General features: G+C 50.1%; 1 protein-coding gene across 3 annotated transcripts in view; it reads right to left on the bottom strand.

Annotated features, from left to right (window-relative positions):
- URGCP (upregulator of cell proliferation) overlaps window positions 1–15,558 on the bottom strand; it is a 58,679-nt gene that overhangs the window by 16,325 nt on the left and 26,796 nt on the right. Inside the window, exon 1 of one of the 3 annotated variants that reach the window (XM_047763434.1) lies at window positions 4,587–4,890. The exons of the other annotated variants lie outside the window; for them this stretch is intronic. Coding sequence (XP_047619390.1) covers window positions 4,587–4,597 — 11 coding nt within the window. The 5' untranslated portion in view covers window positions 4,598–4,890. Of the gene's footprint in view, window positions 1–4,586; window positions 4,891–15,558 lie in introns of those variants that run through there. 3 annotated transcript variants of the gene reach the window in all.

Raw genomic sequence — 15,558 nt, 5'->3', positions numbered from 1 at the left:
CATTCTGGAGTTCCCTGGTGGCCTAGCAGTGAAAGATGTGGCCCTGTCAATGCTGTGGCTCAGGTCTCTGCTGCGGCGCAAGTCTGATCCCTGGCCCGAGAACGTCCCAGTACTGTGGGCATAGCCAAAAAAAAAAAAAAAGGGCTACAGTTCCCATTTGCAGACAAGAAGATGTTGGATTACTGTGTTATGGAATGACGTTAACGACACGTTCATTCGTGGAGGAAAAGTCAGCTCACAGCAGAGTATGTACAGTCTGATTACTAGTTCATAAAAGTAGGTCCATTTTTCTCTAGGTGCATACAGGGAGTTCTACCAGGATGTGCATCTAACGTTCACAGTGTGAGCAGGAAGGGATGATCCTGAATTTATTTAAGCAGGTTGGATAAGTAGAGTCTATTTAGGATGAACCACAGGAGGAGTTCCTGTTGTGGCTCAGTGGTTAGCGAACCCGACTAGCATCCCTGAGGCCACGGGTTGGATGCCTGGCCTCGCTCAGTGGGTTAAGCATCCGGTGTTGCCGTGAGCTGTGGTGTAGGTCACAGATGTGGCCAGGGTTGCTGTGGCTGTGGTGGAGGCCTGCAGCTCCAGTTTCAATCTGACCCCTTGGCTGGGAACTTCCATATGCTGCAGGTATAGCCGTAAAAAGAAAGAAAAAAAATGGATTATTTTAGGTATATCGTAGGAATGAGTGAAATGCGTTGCTTCCCTCAGAAGTCAGGGTTCCACTGCTGAAGAAAGGGCATACGCATGAGGAATGGAGGAAGTTAGAAAAAGAACTCACAGAGGCCCACTGGGATTGGCGATGCCCGCGTGCACTCGTGATTTCTCTGCGCGTGCTCGTGTCCACAAGTGCACCCATCATGTATACGTTTCCTAGCTCTGTCCACTGAACGGCCATGAAGCAAGGCCACCGTGGTAGCAGCGGGCACACCGAGCACTCTTGAATATCATTCCTCACTAAAAGACACCAGGTCCCCTTGAGGAAACTGTAGACCCCAGGGCTGCAGCAGCCAAAGAACACCATGAGCCTGAGTATCTTAATTCAGAAAATTTCGAAGTGCTCAAAAAAAAAAAAACAACAACAACAAAACGCCGGGGCATATCACAGGACAGAGAAGCCCTCTTGAAGGGGCTCCCACTACCAAGTGTGAGTCAATTGGAGCATGAATATTATTAAATACAGGAACTGACTTAAAACCACTGAAGAACAGGCATTAGGGAGTCCATATATACAACAAACAGATAAAGCGGGGTGGGTGGGGGGGGTGGGCTCTGGCTTCTAACAGAATGCGCAGGTGGAAGGGTGTGGCAGGTGGAAGAGCATCACTTTCAGAATCATCCTAATCAAGAATGGTTCGCGCTACTCCGCGTGGGTCCATCCACAGAGGAAAGGATACAGAAGATGTGGCACATGTATACAGGGGACTATTCCTCAGCCATCACAAAGCATGAAATAATGTCATCTGCAGCACCATGGATGGACCTAGAGATTATCAGACTAAGTCAAGTTAGACAGCGAAAGACAAACAGCATATGACATCACTTACATTTAACATCTAAAAAACAACACAAATGAATTTATTTGCAGAACAAAAACAGACTCACAGACTTTGAAAAACATGTGGTTACCAAAGGGGACAGGTGGCGGGGGAGAGAGAGGGACTGGGGGTTTGGGATTGGCATATGCACACTGAGGTGTATGGACCTGCTGTACAGCCCAGGGAGCTCTACCCAGGATTCTGTGACCATCTACGTGGGGAAAGAATCTGAAAGAGAACAGATATGTGTACATGTATGACTGACTCACTCTGTTGTACAGCAGAAATTATCACAACATTGTAGGTCAACTATACTGGAATAAAACTTTTAAAAATGAAAGAAAAAGAATGGTTCAAGTTAGAAACATCAACAGCAAGAATGCCCGTTCTTGCCGGGAAATGTTGATGAGAAGTAAGACATCTGGGAGTTCCTGTTGTGGCACAGTGGTTAACGAATCCAAGAACCATGAGGTTGCAGGTTCGATCCCTGGCCTTGCTCAGTGGGTGAAGGATCCGGTGTTGCAGTGAGCTGTGATGTAGGTTGCAGACACGGCTCGGATCCCGCGTTGCTGTGGCTCTGGCGTGGGTCAGTGGCTACAGATTCAATTCGACCCCTAGCCTGGGAACCTCCATACGCCGCGGGAGCAGCCCAAGAAATGGCAAAAAGACAAAAAAAAAGAAGTAAGACATCTGTCCGGGTTCAAAATATTTCCTCACAGGTTGCTGACTAGGTTCCGGGGAGGGGGGGTGAGAAACCAGCAATTACACTTGGCTGGGCGATCAAAGCCAGTGACCGTAGGGACAGAGGGCTATCTGTGTCCCCAGCTGTGGTACCCCGAGGAAGCGACACACCATCACAGAACCCCGATCGAATCACAAAGACAAACCCGAAAAGGAAATGCTGGGCTCGAGAGGGCCAAGTGTGTTATCCCAAAGTGTGAGTGTCATGAAAGACAAAAAAAGACTGAGGAAATATTTCAGTTGAGGATGTTAAAGAGACAAGAAGACAAAATACAGTAGGTAGCCCTAGACTGGATTCCGAACTAGAAGGAGCCATTTTGTGGTCTACTGACCACGTTGAGATATAGGTGCTGGAGTTCCCGTTGTGGCTCAGCGGGTTATGAACCCAACACAGTGTCCGTGAGGATGCAGGTTCGATCCCTGGCCTTGCTCAGTGGGTTAAGGATCCAGCATTGCTATAATCTGCGGCATTGGTTGCAGATGTGCTCAGATCCTGCATTGCTGTGGCTGTGGTGTATGTTGGCAGCTACAGCTCCGATTAGACCCCTAGCCTGGGAACCTCCATATGCCACAGGTGCAGTGAAAGAAAGAAAGAGAGGGAGGAAGGAGAGAGGGAGGGAGGAATGAGGAAGGGAAAGAGAGAGAGAGAAAGAAAAAAGAAAGAAAGAAATACAGGTGCTATGAATGTTACACATACTGATGTTGATAACTGCACCGTGGTTAGGTAAGAGAATATCCCTATTCTTAGGGAATAAGACACTGAAGGATTCAGGGATAAAGAGTGATGATATACACAAGTTACTCTCTAATGGTTAAGAAAAAATTATGTGTGTCTTTGTGTGTGTACACACACACACACACACACACACACATAGAGACGGCAAGAGAGAATGATAAATGAGAATGGTAGATGAGCTGAAATGTTAAGAAGACTCCGGATAAGAGGCCTTTTTAGAAATTTGTAATTTATCTCTAAGTCGAAATTATTTTCAAACAAAACGTTTTAAAAATTAATAGTGGTTAGTTATTTCTAGGTAAGACATCAGTTGATTTTGTCTTACTTGAATTGTTTGAATAGAAGTCACAGGTAGTGATTTAATAAAACTAAGTGAGTATCGGAGTTCCCGTGGTGGCGCAGTGGTTAACGAATCTGACTAGGAACCATGAGGTTGCGGGTTCGGTCCCTGACCTTGCTCAGTGGGTTAAGGTTAAGGATCTGGTGTTGCCGTAAGCTGTGGTGTAGGTTGCAGATGCGGCTCGGATCCCGCGTTGCTGTGGCTCTGGCGTAGGCCGGTGGCTACAGCTCCGATTCGACCCCTAGCCTGGGAACCTCCATATGCCGTGGGAGCGGCCCAAAGAAATAGCAAAAAGACAAAAAAAAAAAAAAGAAAAACTAAGTGAGTATTGAAGCAATGCTGTGAGCCAGGGTTGGGGCCAGGATCAGACAGGCATGTGCCCTGATCAGCAGGTGCGTGCCCTGATAATCGGGCACTTCTTCAAACCAATGCCCCTCCAAGAGTGTCCACGATGACCCTTCAGTTTGTGGCAGGTTCCCTCAGACACAAGCAACCTGGCTCCGTTTAACCCCCAGCAAAACCCATGTTTTGCGTTAAAATGCTGGAAGAAAGATGATGTCAGGACCCTGGGTTGTTTCTCCAGCAGGTTCCCTGACGGTCCCATCTTCAGCCATCCCTGAAGAGAGTCTGGTACCTCAGAGGTCACTGCGTTCGTGGCCATTTTACCCCCTTTAATGTGCAGAATACTGAGTGACTCTGACTTCTTCGGCCCCTGATGCTGATAAAAGTGGGAGTTTTCATTGTCTTCTCCTAGTTTTTCTGCATATACGGAAAAATACATATTTTGCTTTTGTAATAAGGAAAAAAAAAAAAAAACACGTAACCTTAAAAAAAGAAAACATGACTGGTTAAAAATAGTCCCCCAGAGGGGAAGAGGCAGGCCTGGCCTGGGGGTGGCCCTGAGCACAATGCTGAGCCTGTGGCAAGAGGGCAGAGGACGGGCATTTACGGCGCAGGGCGTCCCCAGGCCCTCCCGCTGCACACGGGGCTCTCAGGACCACGCGCCTAAAAATCCCAAGGCAGGACCTTAACGCCAACCCCTTCTTTTCCACGCAAGAAAGTAGAAAACAAGGGTGAAACGATCACGGGGACAACCCGGAGATCGTGCCAATTTATAAAAATACACATAAAAATCTGTACTTGATTCCCGCCCACAAACTTCCACCTAATTGAGTCCTTGTGTTGGGAACTGGAAGCCGAGCCAGAGAGGACAGGAACAGAATCTCACCTTTGGGCCATGCTTTTTAATTCACAACTCCGCTTTCAATATTCGTACGGCCTGAACTGTGTCTCCTCCAGCCTCGGGCTTCCTACGTTGAGATCCTCACCCACGCGACTGCATTGGGATGCGTGGCCTTTGAGGGAGTGATGAAGGCTGAACGAGGTCAGAAGGCTGCGGCCCTGACGGGATGGGCTTGGGGTCCTATGAGAGGAGACCCCAAGAGCCTGCTCCCTCTGCAGGGGCACATGAGAGGCCGTGGGAGGCCACAGACGGTGATCAACCACAAGCTGGGAGAGACGGCTTGGAGGAAGTGGGTCTGGGATCTGGGACCTCCAGCCTCCAGAAGTGCGAGAAACACATGGTGAGCCACCCAGCCTGTGGGACTTGGTTACGGCGGCCTGAGCTGCCCGACCTCACCAAGCTAGGAAGAAGGAGCCAGAAACTAACTAACCCGAACCCCAACACCGATCTTCTGGCTTCCGTTTGGTTCATTTTTTGTGAGGCTCAGCTAGGTCTTAGGCACTTTGTAATTCTAAAAATGATAAAACCCAGCCCATCCATCAACTCCACGCCCAGCCCTCTACCCAGCACACGGCCGTACAGCCTTGCCAGGCCTCCTCCTGCTGTCCACGGGCAGAGCCGACCAAGAGTGAAAACAAACTGTGCTTCCCGGCTCCAGACAGGAGCAAGGGGGCTCTGTGCAAGCAGTTCTTGAAAGTTACCAGTATCTCTTTCTGATTCCAAGATTCAGACCAACATATAACACAGAAAAGTGCCAAGCAAATGCCTTTGCTCTTCTGAACAACTCCTCACTATAATAACCAATCCTCCCCTCGTCCGCCCTGTTCATGTTGCTGTAGCTCATCCCACTGATGGACGTGCCGGACTACACTCTTTTTTTTGGTCTTTTTAGGGTCACATCCATAGCATATAGAGGTTCCCAGGCTAGGGGTTGAATCAGAGCTGCAGCTGCTGGTCTACGCCACAGCCACAGCAACGCCAGATCAGAGCCAAGTCTGCCCCCTAGGCTGCAGCTTACAACAATGCCAAATCCTTAACCTACTGAGCAAGGCCAGGGATCGAACACACATCTTCATGGATACTAGTGGGGTTCGTTACTGTTGAGCCACAACGGGAACTCACAGGACTACATCCTATGTGCCCCATTTTACTTCCTTGTCGGGGCTATTTAGGTTTCAGTCTCCCTGGGCCCATGCTGGTCCTTTCAAGATGCCAGGGCATAGAGCCTAGAGTGGAACCCAGCTCAGGCCCGGCCTGGGGGCCACCAGCACAGCGGTCCGGCCGGGCATGGGCTCACCGTCTCATGCTGCTCAGGCCTGTGGCCTCGGTGCCATGGCTTGACCTCCCTTTGGGGGGCGCCTCCCCATACGGACCTTTCTATGGGACAAGTGGGGATCCAAAAGCCACCCCGAGGGCCAAGTGTGTCTGACAGTTCCTTCTCACTGAGTTAGGAAGCAGACATCCTGGTTTACACACAGGGCTTCCGTCTCGCGGGTGGAATTAAGACCCTGACAGCCCTAGGCCATCTGCCCCGCCGGCCGTCACTCCCGGGAAACAGGACAAGGCATGCCTTCTTTGGCCATCTTCCGTTCTTTTTCCATTTGCCCAACACAATTCCCTAAGGAGCTTGTGTTTTTGCACCCGGGGATTCTGACCCAGGAGACTCACCTCTAAAGTGGAGATGCCTGCTACCATCTCAGAGTCGGACTCTCTTGGACAGCATCCCTCGGGGCCAAGAATAAACCGCCCAAAGCCTGCCTGATTCCTAGCAACAAACGGGGCTCCTTCACTGGGTGGTGCCAATCAAACAAGATGGCACAGAAAACCAAACGAAAGAACACTAAAGACAGGGGCCGTCGCGTACCGTGGTGTAGTCAACAATAGATTATAAATCGTTTTGGATAATAGAGTCTGACCCAATTTTCGCCATGCGATGCTGACAGCTTTCAAGATCTTCGTGTCCCCTCCTGCCCCACATCAGTCAGACAAGAGAGCCTGGGGGCTCCCTCCTCTGGTGCTGGCTAGGGACCCTCACCCCACTGCAACTCCCAAAGGAAGGCAAAACCTGAGGCCAGTCGCTCTACCCAGAAAGCCGCACTAAATCAGTAATCAGCTTTTTCAAAGGCTCTTTTTGTGTGTGTGTGTGTGCTTTTTAGGGCCGCACCTGCAGCATATGGAAGTTCCCAGGCTAGGGGTCGAATTGGAGCTACAGCTGCCAGCCTACACCACAGTCACGGCAACGCAGGATCTTAAACCACTAAGCGGAGCCAGGGATCTAGCCCACATCGTCTTGGATCCTATTGGGATTTGTAAACTGCTGAGCCATGAAGGGAACTCCCATAATATCGTATCTTTTTTTGGCACACCTGAGGGCAGCAGTTCCAAGGCTAGGGCTCGAACCCACACTATCACAGTGACAAAGCTAGGTCCTTAAGCTGCTGAGCCACCAGAGAACTCCTTTTTCAAATGCTCCTGGTTGGGTTGAACCGTATCCCCCCAAAACATATATTCAAGTGCTATGTACGGTACTTCGGGTGTGACTTCATTTGGACACAGGGTCTTTGCAGGCGCAATTGGTTAAATTAAGATGAAGTCAGGAGTTCCCGTTGTGGCTCAGTGGGTTAAGAACCCGACTAGTATCCATGAGGACTAGCATCCAGAGCCTGCTTCCGATCCCTGGCCTTGCTCAGTGGGTTGAGGATCCCGAGCTGCTGTGGCTGTGGTGTAGGCTGGCAGCTACAGCTGCAATTTGACCCCTAGCCTGGGAAGCTCCATGTGCCGTGGGTGTGACCCTAAAAACAAAACAAAACAAAACAAAAAGATGAAGCTATACAAGGGTAGGGTGAGCCCCTGATGCAACGACTGGCATCCTTAGAAGAGAGAAATTTGGATACACGGGGAGAAAATCAGCTGGTGATGGAAGGGGAGGCTGGCGAGATGCTTCTCTAATCCAAGGAGCACCGAGGACTGCTGGCAGCCACCAACAGGAGGAGAGGGGCTTGGGACAGACTCTCCAAGGGACCAACCCTGCCGACACCTTGGTTTCGGATGCCTGGCATCCAGGACGGTGAGAGAAAGAATGTCAGTTTCCTTAAGCCCCCCAGTGTGCGGTGCAGGGTTCTGGCCTCCCCACCAGACCAGAGCAGCACATATGTGGCTCCAGACAGCTGTCCTCTGTCCCAATGTGGGTTCTCCCCTCTCTGTGTCTGTGCTTCTTCTCTGCTTTTTGGCCGGGCACCAGTCACTGGTTTAGGGTCCCCCCTTCACCTAGCGCAAGCTCAAATTAACGAGACACATGTGCGAAGAGCCTGTTTGCAAAAAAGGTCATTCCCAAGTACTAGGGGTTAGGGCTTCCACGTGAGTTTCAGACGGAATGCCATTCAACCACAGTACCCACGCCCAAACCAGGGGCCATCCCACCTCTGCGAGGTGACCACAGGCTGTCAAAAGTTTCAAACTCACAGTGCAGCCACCAGGACTGGCTAGGAGAACGTATACGAGAAGGTTCCATCAAACGGCACAGGGGGACGAACGGAGGTCAGTTCGTGTGACACAGGCAGTAGATGAGCACCGTGCAGCCTAGCAGTTTGGTCCCTGCAACATGCTGGGGTGCTCAGGGAGCGTGGCAGAGGCCACTCCTGTCCACCTGCTTTCAGGCACCTCGAATTTCCTGAGAGCAGCCCACCGAGAAAGGGCCCCTCAAGCAGAGGTGTCTGGGCTGCTGCTGCTGCCCCTCCGGCAAGGCCCCGGGTAACGGTTATAGCAACTACTTGCGACAAGCAAGTAGTCTTCATCTCTGCTTCCTTCGTGCCGAGCAGGTTCACTGGACCAGAGGAAACGGCTCATCGACCGTTTTTTTCCTTTTTTCTTTTTTTTTGCCTACGCTACAGCCATAGCAACACTAGATGCCCGACCCACTGAGTGAGGCCAGGGATCGAGCTGGAATCCTTATGGATACTAGTCGGGTTCGGAACCTGCTGAGCCGCATCGGGAACTCCCTCTTTGGCCTTTTAAGGCAGCTCCAATCTTTCAGGATCTTGCACTAGAGTTGGGTTGGGGAGATGCTATGAACACTCCTTATACAAACTCCACACAATACATGTGTGCTAGTTTATAAAATAGAGCTGGCCTCCCTGCCCTGCATGACGAATCAGGCTGCTGTAAGGATCCAGAGAGATTTACATATGTGAAGCAAGACTATACAAGACAGTGTTTTCTTGGATTTGACCACTTTATTTATTTATTCTTTTTAAGGCCATACCTGCAGCATCTGGAAGTTCCTGGGCTAGGGGTCGAACTTGGAGCTGCACCTGAGGCCTACGTCACAGCCACGGCAACGCCGGATCTGAGCTACATCTGCAACCCACACAGCAGCCTGCAGCAACGCTGAATCCTTAACCCACCGAGCCAAGCCCAGGATTGAACCTGCCTCCTCGCGGACATCGTGTCTGGTTCTTAACATGTTGAGCCACAACAGGAACTCCTACCCATATATTTATTTACTGCTAGAGACTTTTCTAGGAGTTTGGGATACATCAGTGAAGGACATAAATATCTCTGCTCTTAGCTGACCTTCCACAAGGTGGGAGAGACTGACAAAGAACAGTGTTTGAAAGTGTTGAGGATACACTGGCGGGTGTTAAGTGCTGTAGAAGAAAGGAGGTATGGACCGGGATCGGGCACGAGGCGTGTGGGGAACGGGGGCAGAGACTGCGGGAATTGGGCCAGGCTGCACCTCCTGGAGAAGCGAACCTGTGGGCAGGCTTGGCAGGAAGCGAGGGCACACGGCTCCCTGGGGAGAGAGTTCCCGGCAGCCGCACAGGCCGAAGGGGCTCGGGGATCAGGCAGAGGCTGGTGCAAGTGAGCGGGAGGAAGGCAGTAGGGGAGGTCAGGTAAGACTGGGCTTTCCAGGCCACAGAAAAGGCTCCAGCTTTTTTTTTTTTTTTTTTTTTTTGGCTTTTTAGGGCAATACCTGAGGCATATAGAAGGTCCCAGGCTAGGGGTCAAATTGGAGCTGCACCTGGCCAGTCTACTCCATAGCCACAGCAACTCAGAATCCGAGCCACATCTGTGACACAGCTCACAGCTCACGGCAACGCCGGATCCTTAGCCCACTGTGTGAGGCCAGGGATCGAACCCGCAACCTCGTGGTTCCTAGTAGGATTCATTTCCGCTGAGCCACTACGGGAACTCCAAGACTTCAGCTTTTATTCTGGAGGATGCTCAGAGTGCAAGTCGACATGCTTGTTCTATGCTGAGAACAGATCAGAGATGACGAAGGTCAGACCCAGGAGGCAGCAGCAGAGGCTACAACCCAGGGTTGGGCTCCGAAAGACTGACAGATTTCAACAGACCGGGAAGAGGGTGTGACAAAGAGCCCAGGAAACCTCCAAATATTCAGGCTCAAGAGAGCTGCTACTGTCTCCAGGGGGAAGGCCGTGGATGAGTGGGGCTGTGCGACATGAGAGGGGCTGGTGCTCATGTTCTAGCCCGGATGGGGGGACCCACTTCCTTGGAGATGCTGAGCAGCACAGGGACTAGGGGGCTGGGGGTGCTTAAGGAGGGCAGGACTCACTGTGCACCCTTTCCTAAAGACACGCAGTCTGCCCACAACAAAGGTAGAGTCAGGAGTTCCTGCTGTGGCACAGTGGGATCAGAGCCCTGGGATGCAGGTTCAATAGCAGGCCTGGGCACAGTGGGTTAAGGATCCAGTGTTGCCCCAACAGTGGGGTAGGTTGCAGCTGATCCCTGGCCCAGGAATGCCACATGCTGTGGGGAGGGGGGTAAGAAAAGCAGAGTCAACTTGCTATTCATCCATGATAGCAGAAAAAAATTAGGGTGTGGTCAGATCTGGAAAATCAAGAGACCAACTGGAAAACCACTATGAGCAATGAGAGAATTCAATAAGTTGGGGACATTAGGGCTGCACCCGAGGCATATGGAAGTTCCCAGGCTAGGAGTTGAATCAGAGCTACAGCGGCCAGCCTGCACCACAGCCACAGCAAGGCCAGATCTCAGCGGTGTCTGCCATCTACACGGCAGCTCAGGGCAACGCTGGATCCTTAACCCACTGAGCGAGGCCAGGGATCAAACCCACATCCTCATGGATACAAGTTGGGTTCGTTACCACTGAGCCACAAGGGGAATGCCCCCCAAAATTTTTAAAAGCCAAATAGCCATCCTATATACAAAAAGAAGTTTCAAAATGTGGAAGGAAGACTCCTATGGGGTGAGGTAGGCTTACCATAATTTTAAAGTCAATTCTCCCCAAATTAACCTGTAAGTGAATTCAGGTTCAAAAACGGATAAACTGATTCTATTGAAATATTTGTACAAGAATAGGAAAATTCTAACAGAACAGTAATGAAAGAGAACAAAACCTGCCAGACAGTAGAACATAGTTCAAGCCACACTAAGTTAAGACTGTAGTACTGGTTCATGAACAGAGTCCAGTAAAAGAAGAACCCCCAGTAGGTCCAAATGCAATTGGGAACTGTGTCCCCGATCTGATAGCTCTGCAACTGTAACTCGATTACAATAACCTGAAAAAAAAAAAAAGGTAACTCCCTACTGCTCTTTTCACCAAAATGAACACTACCTGCATCTGAGTTAAATTAGAAAATGAAAGAGTTCCCGCTGTGTTGTACTCTGTTAAGAATCTGACTGCAGCACCTCGGGTTGCTGTGGAGGCATGGGTTCGATCCCTGGGCCCGTGCCGTGGGTTAAAAGGATCCATAGTTACCCGAAGCTGCTGCCTAGGTCGCAGCTGTAGCTCAGAGTCAATCCCTGGCCCAGGGAACTTCCATATGCCGTGGGTGCCATTAAAAAAAAAAATGAAAAGAAAAGAAAACGAAGTATAAAATACGCTGAAAGAAAATATTAGAGATTTAAAAAAAAAAAAAGATCTCAGAGTAAGGAAAGTTTCATAAAGTCAGAAGGCAAATGACAGGAAAAGCATTCGTAATACAAACAACAAAAGTTGGTTTGCTCAGCCTACACAGATCTGCAAATCCATGAGAAAGAGCCAAGAATCTAAAGAGAAACAAAATAACAAAGGACATCTCTAAAAGGCCTTCTGGGTCTACAACAGAACAGGGAGGAGGACAGGAATCCCCACTGTGCCCTGCCTGGACCCCGCTGCTGCTCCAATGATGCTGGCTTCTCACACAGGAACAGCGGGTACCTGAATTTTCATTCGTGTTCCTCTTATACTTTTGAGATTTTTACCATGTGCATATATTACTGTCTTTTTTTTTTTTTTTTTAAGTAAAGCAACTAACAATTTTGTTAAAGGTTACAAGGTAGAGAGAGAACCTAAGACAGAACCACCGCATCTCAACTACAAGAGTTTCCGGACAAGCAGTGATCTTGCTCAGAAAGCACAACCTCCCAGAGGGATCCTTCCTTAAAGAAAAGGGCCGCTTCTAAGTTATTCCACACTCCACCGTCTCCTCTAAAAGCGTAATTGAAGGTACAACCACTCTGCAACACAGCTTCTCACGCCAACGAACCACGCCAACACACCCTTCACTTTCATCCAGAGCGCGCCACGGAGAGGCCGCAGGAGCTTCGTGATGAGAACAACATAAGTTAACTATTTCAAAGGCAAAAAATAAACATTAATTTTACTTCTTTGAACAGCTCCTTACATGTTGCTAATTTTTAAAACTTCTTTTGTAAGCGCATTTGAAACTAACGAATAGCAAAGAATTAATAAACTCTCAATTGATTACATAAAAAAAAACTGGATCCAACGTTATTGTTGGGCCTCAGTAGCCAGATTTAAACCAAATGTCCTTAACGGGGTCACTGTGTATCATATTTTAACTGAAACGGCTTAGCTGGGCCTCAGTTCCCCGTCTGTGTAATATGGATAAGTAACAGTTACTTGCCATAGGGTTGCCGTGAAGATTAAATAACATAAGATATGAAAGAGCACTTAAGACAGAGCCTGCAGACACATGTCCTGGAAGCAGACAGCATCTCAATTTCCTAAACCCTCCCTCGGACTGGAAAGCCCCTGCCGCTCATGGTTCTGGGAAAGAGGAGGCTCTCCTTTGAGCTGGGACAGAGGGTGGCCGCATGACAACATCTGCCACCTGTGGGCAGGTCAGTGGGGTTCCGGGCCAGAGCCAGAGAGGCTTCAGCCTACAACCCCGTCCCGGGCCTCTCATTTTCTCCAGTAGGGACACACTGGGGTGGCTGCTGGCTCCCTGCGCAACCCCAGCGGGGCGGGGGCACACTCTGCCTCCTGCTGGCAAAGCCATGTGCGTTCTTTGGCTCTTTGGAAGGTGCAGAGGCTAAGGCTCCTGCTGGACCTCTCCCGGGAGCACGTGTACACCTTGTCTGAGCTCCTGAGCGTCTCCTCCCACAGCGGCATCCGTAGGCCCTTTCCTCCCCTCCCCGCCCCCGGCCTGGCCAGCGGACCCAGCCTTCACCCAGGGCGAAGAGCTCGCAGCTCTGCTGACCCATTTGGACCAGGCCAGGCTCCCATGGAAAGCTGAGCCCCTTCCTGAAGGACCTTTTCCTGCCCCACAAAATGATGGCGTTAGGAGAGAATCTGCCTGGACGGGAAAGGCAATAGGTCTTCCTTTCCCGTCCATCCGGGGGATGCTAACGGGCAGTGCTTTCAGCCGCCAAGGAGCTGAGTGGCCAGGAGGGCAGGCGAGGCCGTCCGCTGGGGCTCCTGGCCTCCCCCACTTTCCCCAGGACCCTCTCATGGCATCCGCCACCCCCCCGCCCCCGGCCAGGGCAGAGGCTGCTTCAGTGCTACAAGGACCACATTTTCTGAAACGAAAACCGGTTTACTTAGGGGATGTGGGTGGTTAGAATTCGATGTTACCAACCAGATCAAAGAAATTGGGACTATCTCTGAAGGACTAAGTTCTGAGGAACTTCAAGGATGACGTTTCCATCTTAGAAGAAGGGGTGCATGAAAATGCCATTAGTGTCCCATTTCTCTTTTTTTCTTTCTTTTTAATTTTTATTTTATTTTATTATTTTATTTATTTATTTATTTTGCTTTTTAGGGCCACACCTTCGGCATAGGGAAGTTCCCAGGCTAGGGGTGGAATCAGAGCTGCAGCAGGACTCGAGCTGCGTCTGCAACCGCAGCTCACGGCAATGCCGGATCCTTAATCCACTGAATGGGGCCAGGGACGGAACCCAAATCCTCATGGATGCTAGTTGGGTTCTTAACCCACTGAGCCAGAAAGGGAACTCCTAGAAGAACACTTGTGCGTGTCCAGAGGGAGATACCAACTGCGTGGCACCATCTTACAGAGAAACCTGGAAACGGTCTTAACTAAATAACATAACCATGCCACAGGATATTCTATACATGTCGAATTTTAGGTAAATCTTCTTGTTCTCACGGGGGAGAATGCTGAAGCACAGCCCTGGGTGAATAAAGCAAAGCTGTAGAAGAGCATGAGGCCATTTATGTACAAAGAGAGAAAATAAATGGTTAAGATGACAAGTTTTATGTTACATGCAAAATAAAACAATAAATGTAAAAATTGGGGGAGAAACAAAGAACAAATATAACATGCAAATGCAACAAAAAATGTCAGGATACCTGCCTAAGACGGGGGGAGGGGGAGGAGCTCTAGTCGACTCTGTAAGCATGTCTCTCTCAGAAAAATAACAGCCTAATTTCAGAAACACTAAAACTTTTTAAGTGGTGGTCTATGGAAACGCAGACGACGTTTGATTTTTTTTTTCTTTCTTTTTTTTTCTTTTTAGGGCCGCACCCACGGCACATGGAGGCTCCCAGCCTCGGGGTTGAATTGGAGCTGCAGCTGGAGCCTATGCCACAGCCACAGCAACGCCAGATCTGAGTGGGGTCTGCGACCTACACCACAGCTCACAGCAACACCGGATCCTTAACCCACTGAGCGAGGCCAAGGACCCGCATCCTCATGGATACTAGTCAGATTCGTTTCCACTGTGCCACAACGGGAAACGAATCCCTACGTTCGATTTTTCTCCTCTGTTTCATAGTTTTGGTTTGTTCGTTTGTTTGTTTTTGAAAGCATCTACCATTAACAATCTGAAAAAAATATACATATTTTGCACAGTTAACTGTCCTTCTAGAGAGGTGTGGATGGATGGCTATAAAACTGCTGGAGCCCCTCAAGATGGGCTACAGATGATGAGGGCCATAGACCTTGGTCCCAGGAAAATACACAGGAACCTCCAGTGTTGCTGCATACAATTTCAGGGGATGCAGGGCCTTGGAAGCCCACCCATGAACCATGGACCCCAGGTTAAGAACCTCTGATCTGCACATTTAAAGCTGCAGAAATGGATGCAGAGAACACGTGCTGGGATTAGACAGACTCCCCGACCCAAGGCAACTCCAACAGTGAAGGCGCAGGCAGAGCAGAGAAGAGACAGGGGCTGCAAGGAGTGGAAGCTCGCAGGAGGCAGGAGACGGTTGATGGTAGCGGATGCGCATCTCTCCACCTCTCCTGCCCTCTCCGCCTCCTCCACCCTGCTGTCACATGGATTCCCCGAGGGCTTGGTGACAAACATCCTTCAGTGAACAGGGAGCAATAAGCCCACAAAACGAGGCCAGGTCCTGTAATCTGGCCCCGACTCCATCTCCGGCCTTGTCTCGACGTAGCTCCAGAGACGCTGGGCTGTGAGGCGTCTCAAACATCTCTTCTCCTTCGATGGCTTCATTCTTGCCATTTTCTTTTGCACGATGCCTAGCACAGGGGTAAGGGCCTCAAAACCTCTTGGGGTTTCTTCTTTCCTTCCCAGCTCTCGCGTGGAAATCGTCGCTTAGAAAAGAACACCAGTGGGGAGGGAGCGGGATGGACCGGGAAGCCCGGGGTGAGCAAACTACTACACTTGGTCATGGATCAGCAGTGCGGCCCTGCCGTACAGCACGGGGAGCTATATATACCCGGTCTCTTGGGATAGACCGTGACGGAAGATAATATAAGAAAGG

This window comes from Phacochoerus africanus, chromosome 16, assembly GCF_016906955.1.
Source record: "Phacochoerus africanus isolate WHEZ1 chromosome 16, ROS_Pafr_v1, whole genome shotgun sequence".
Lineage (NCBI taxonomy): Eukaryota > Metazoa > Chordata > Mammalia > Artiodactyla > Suidae > Phacochoerus > Phacochoerus africanus.
This window is presented reverse-complemented; position numbering and strand designations above follow the sequence as displayed.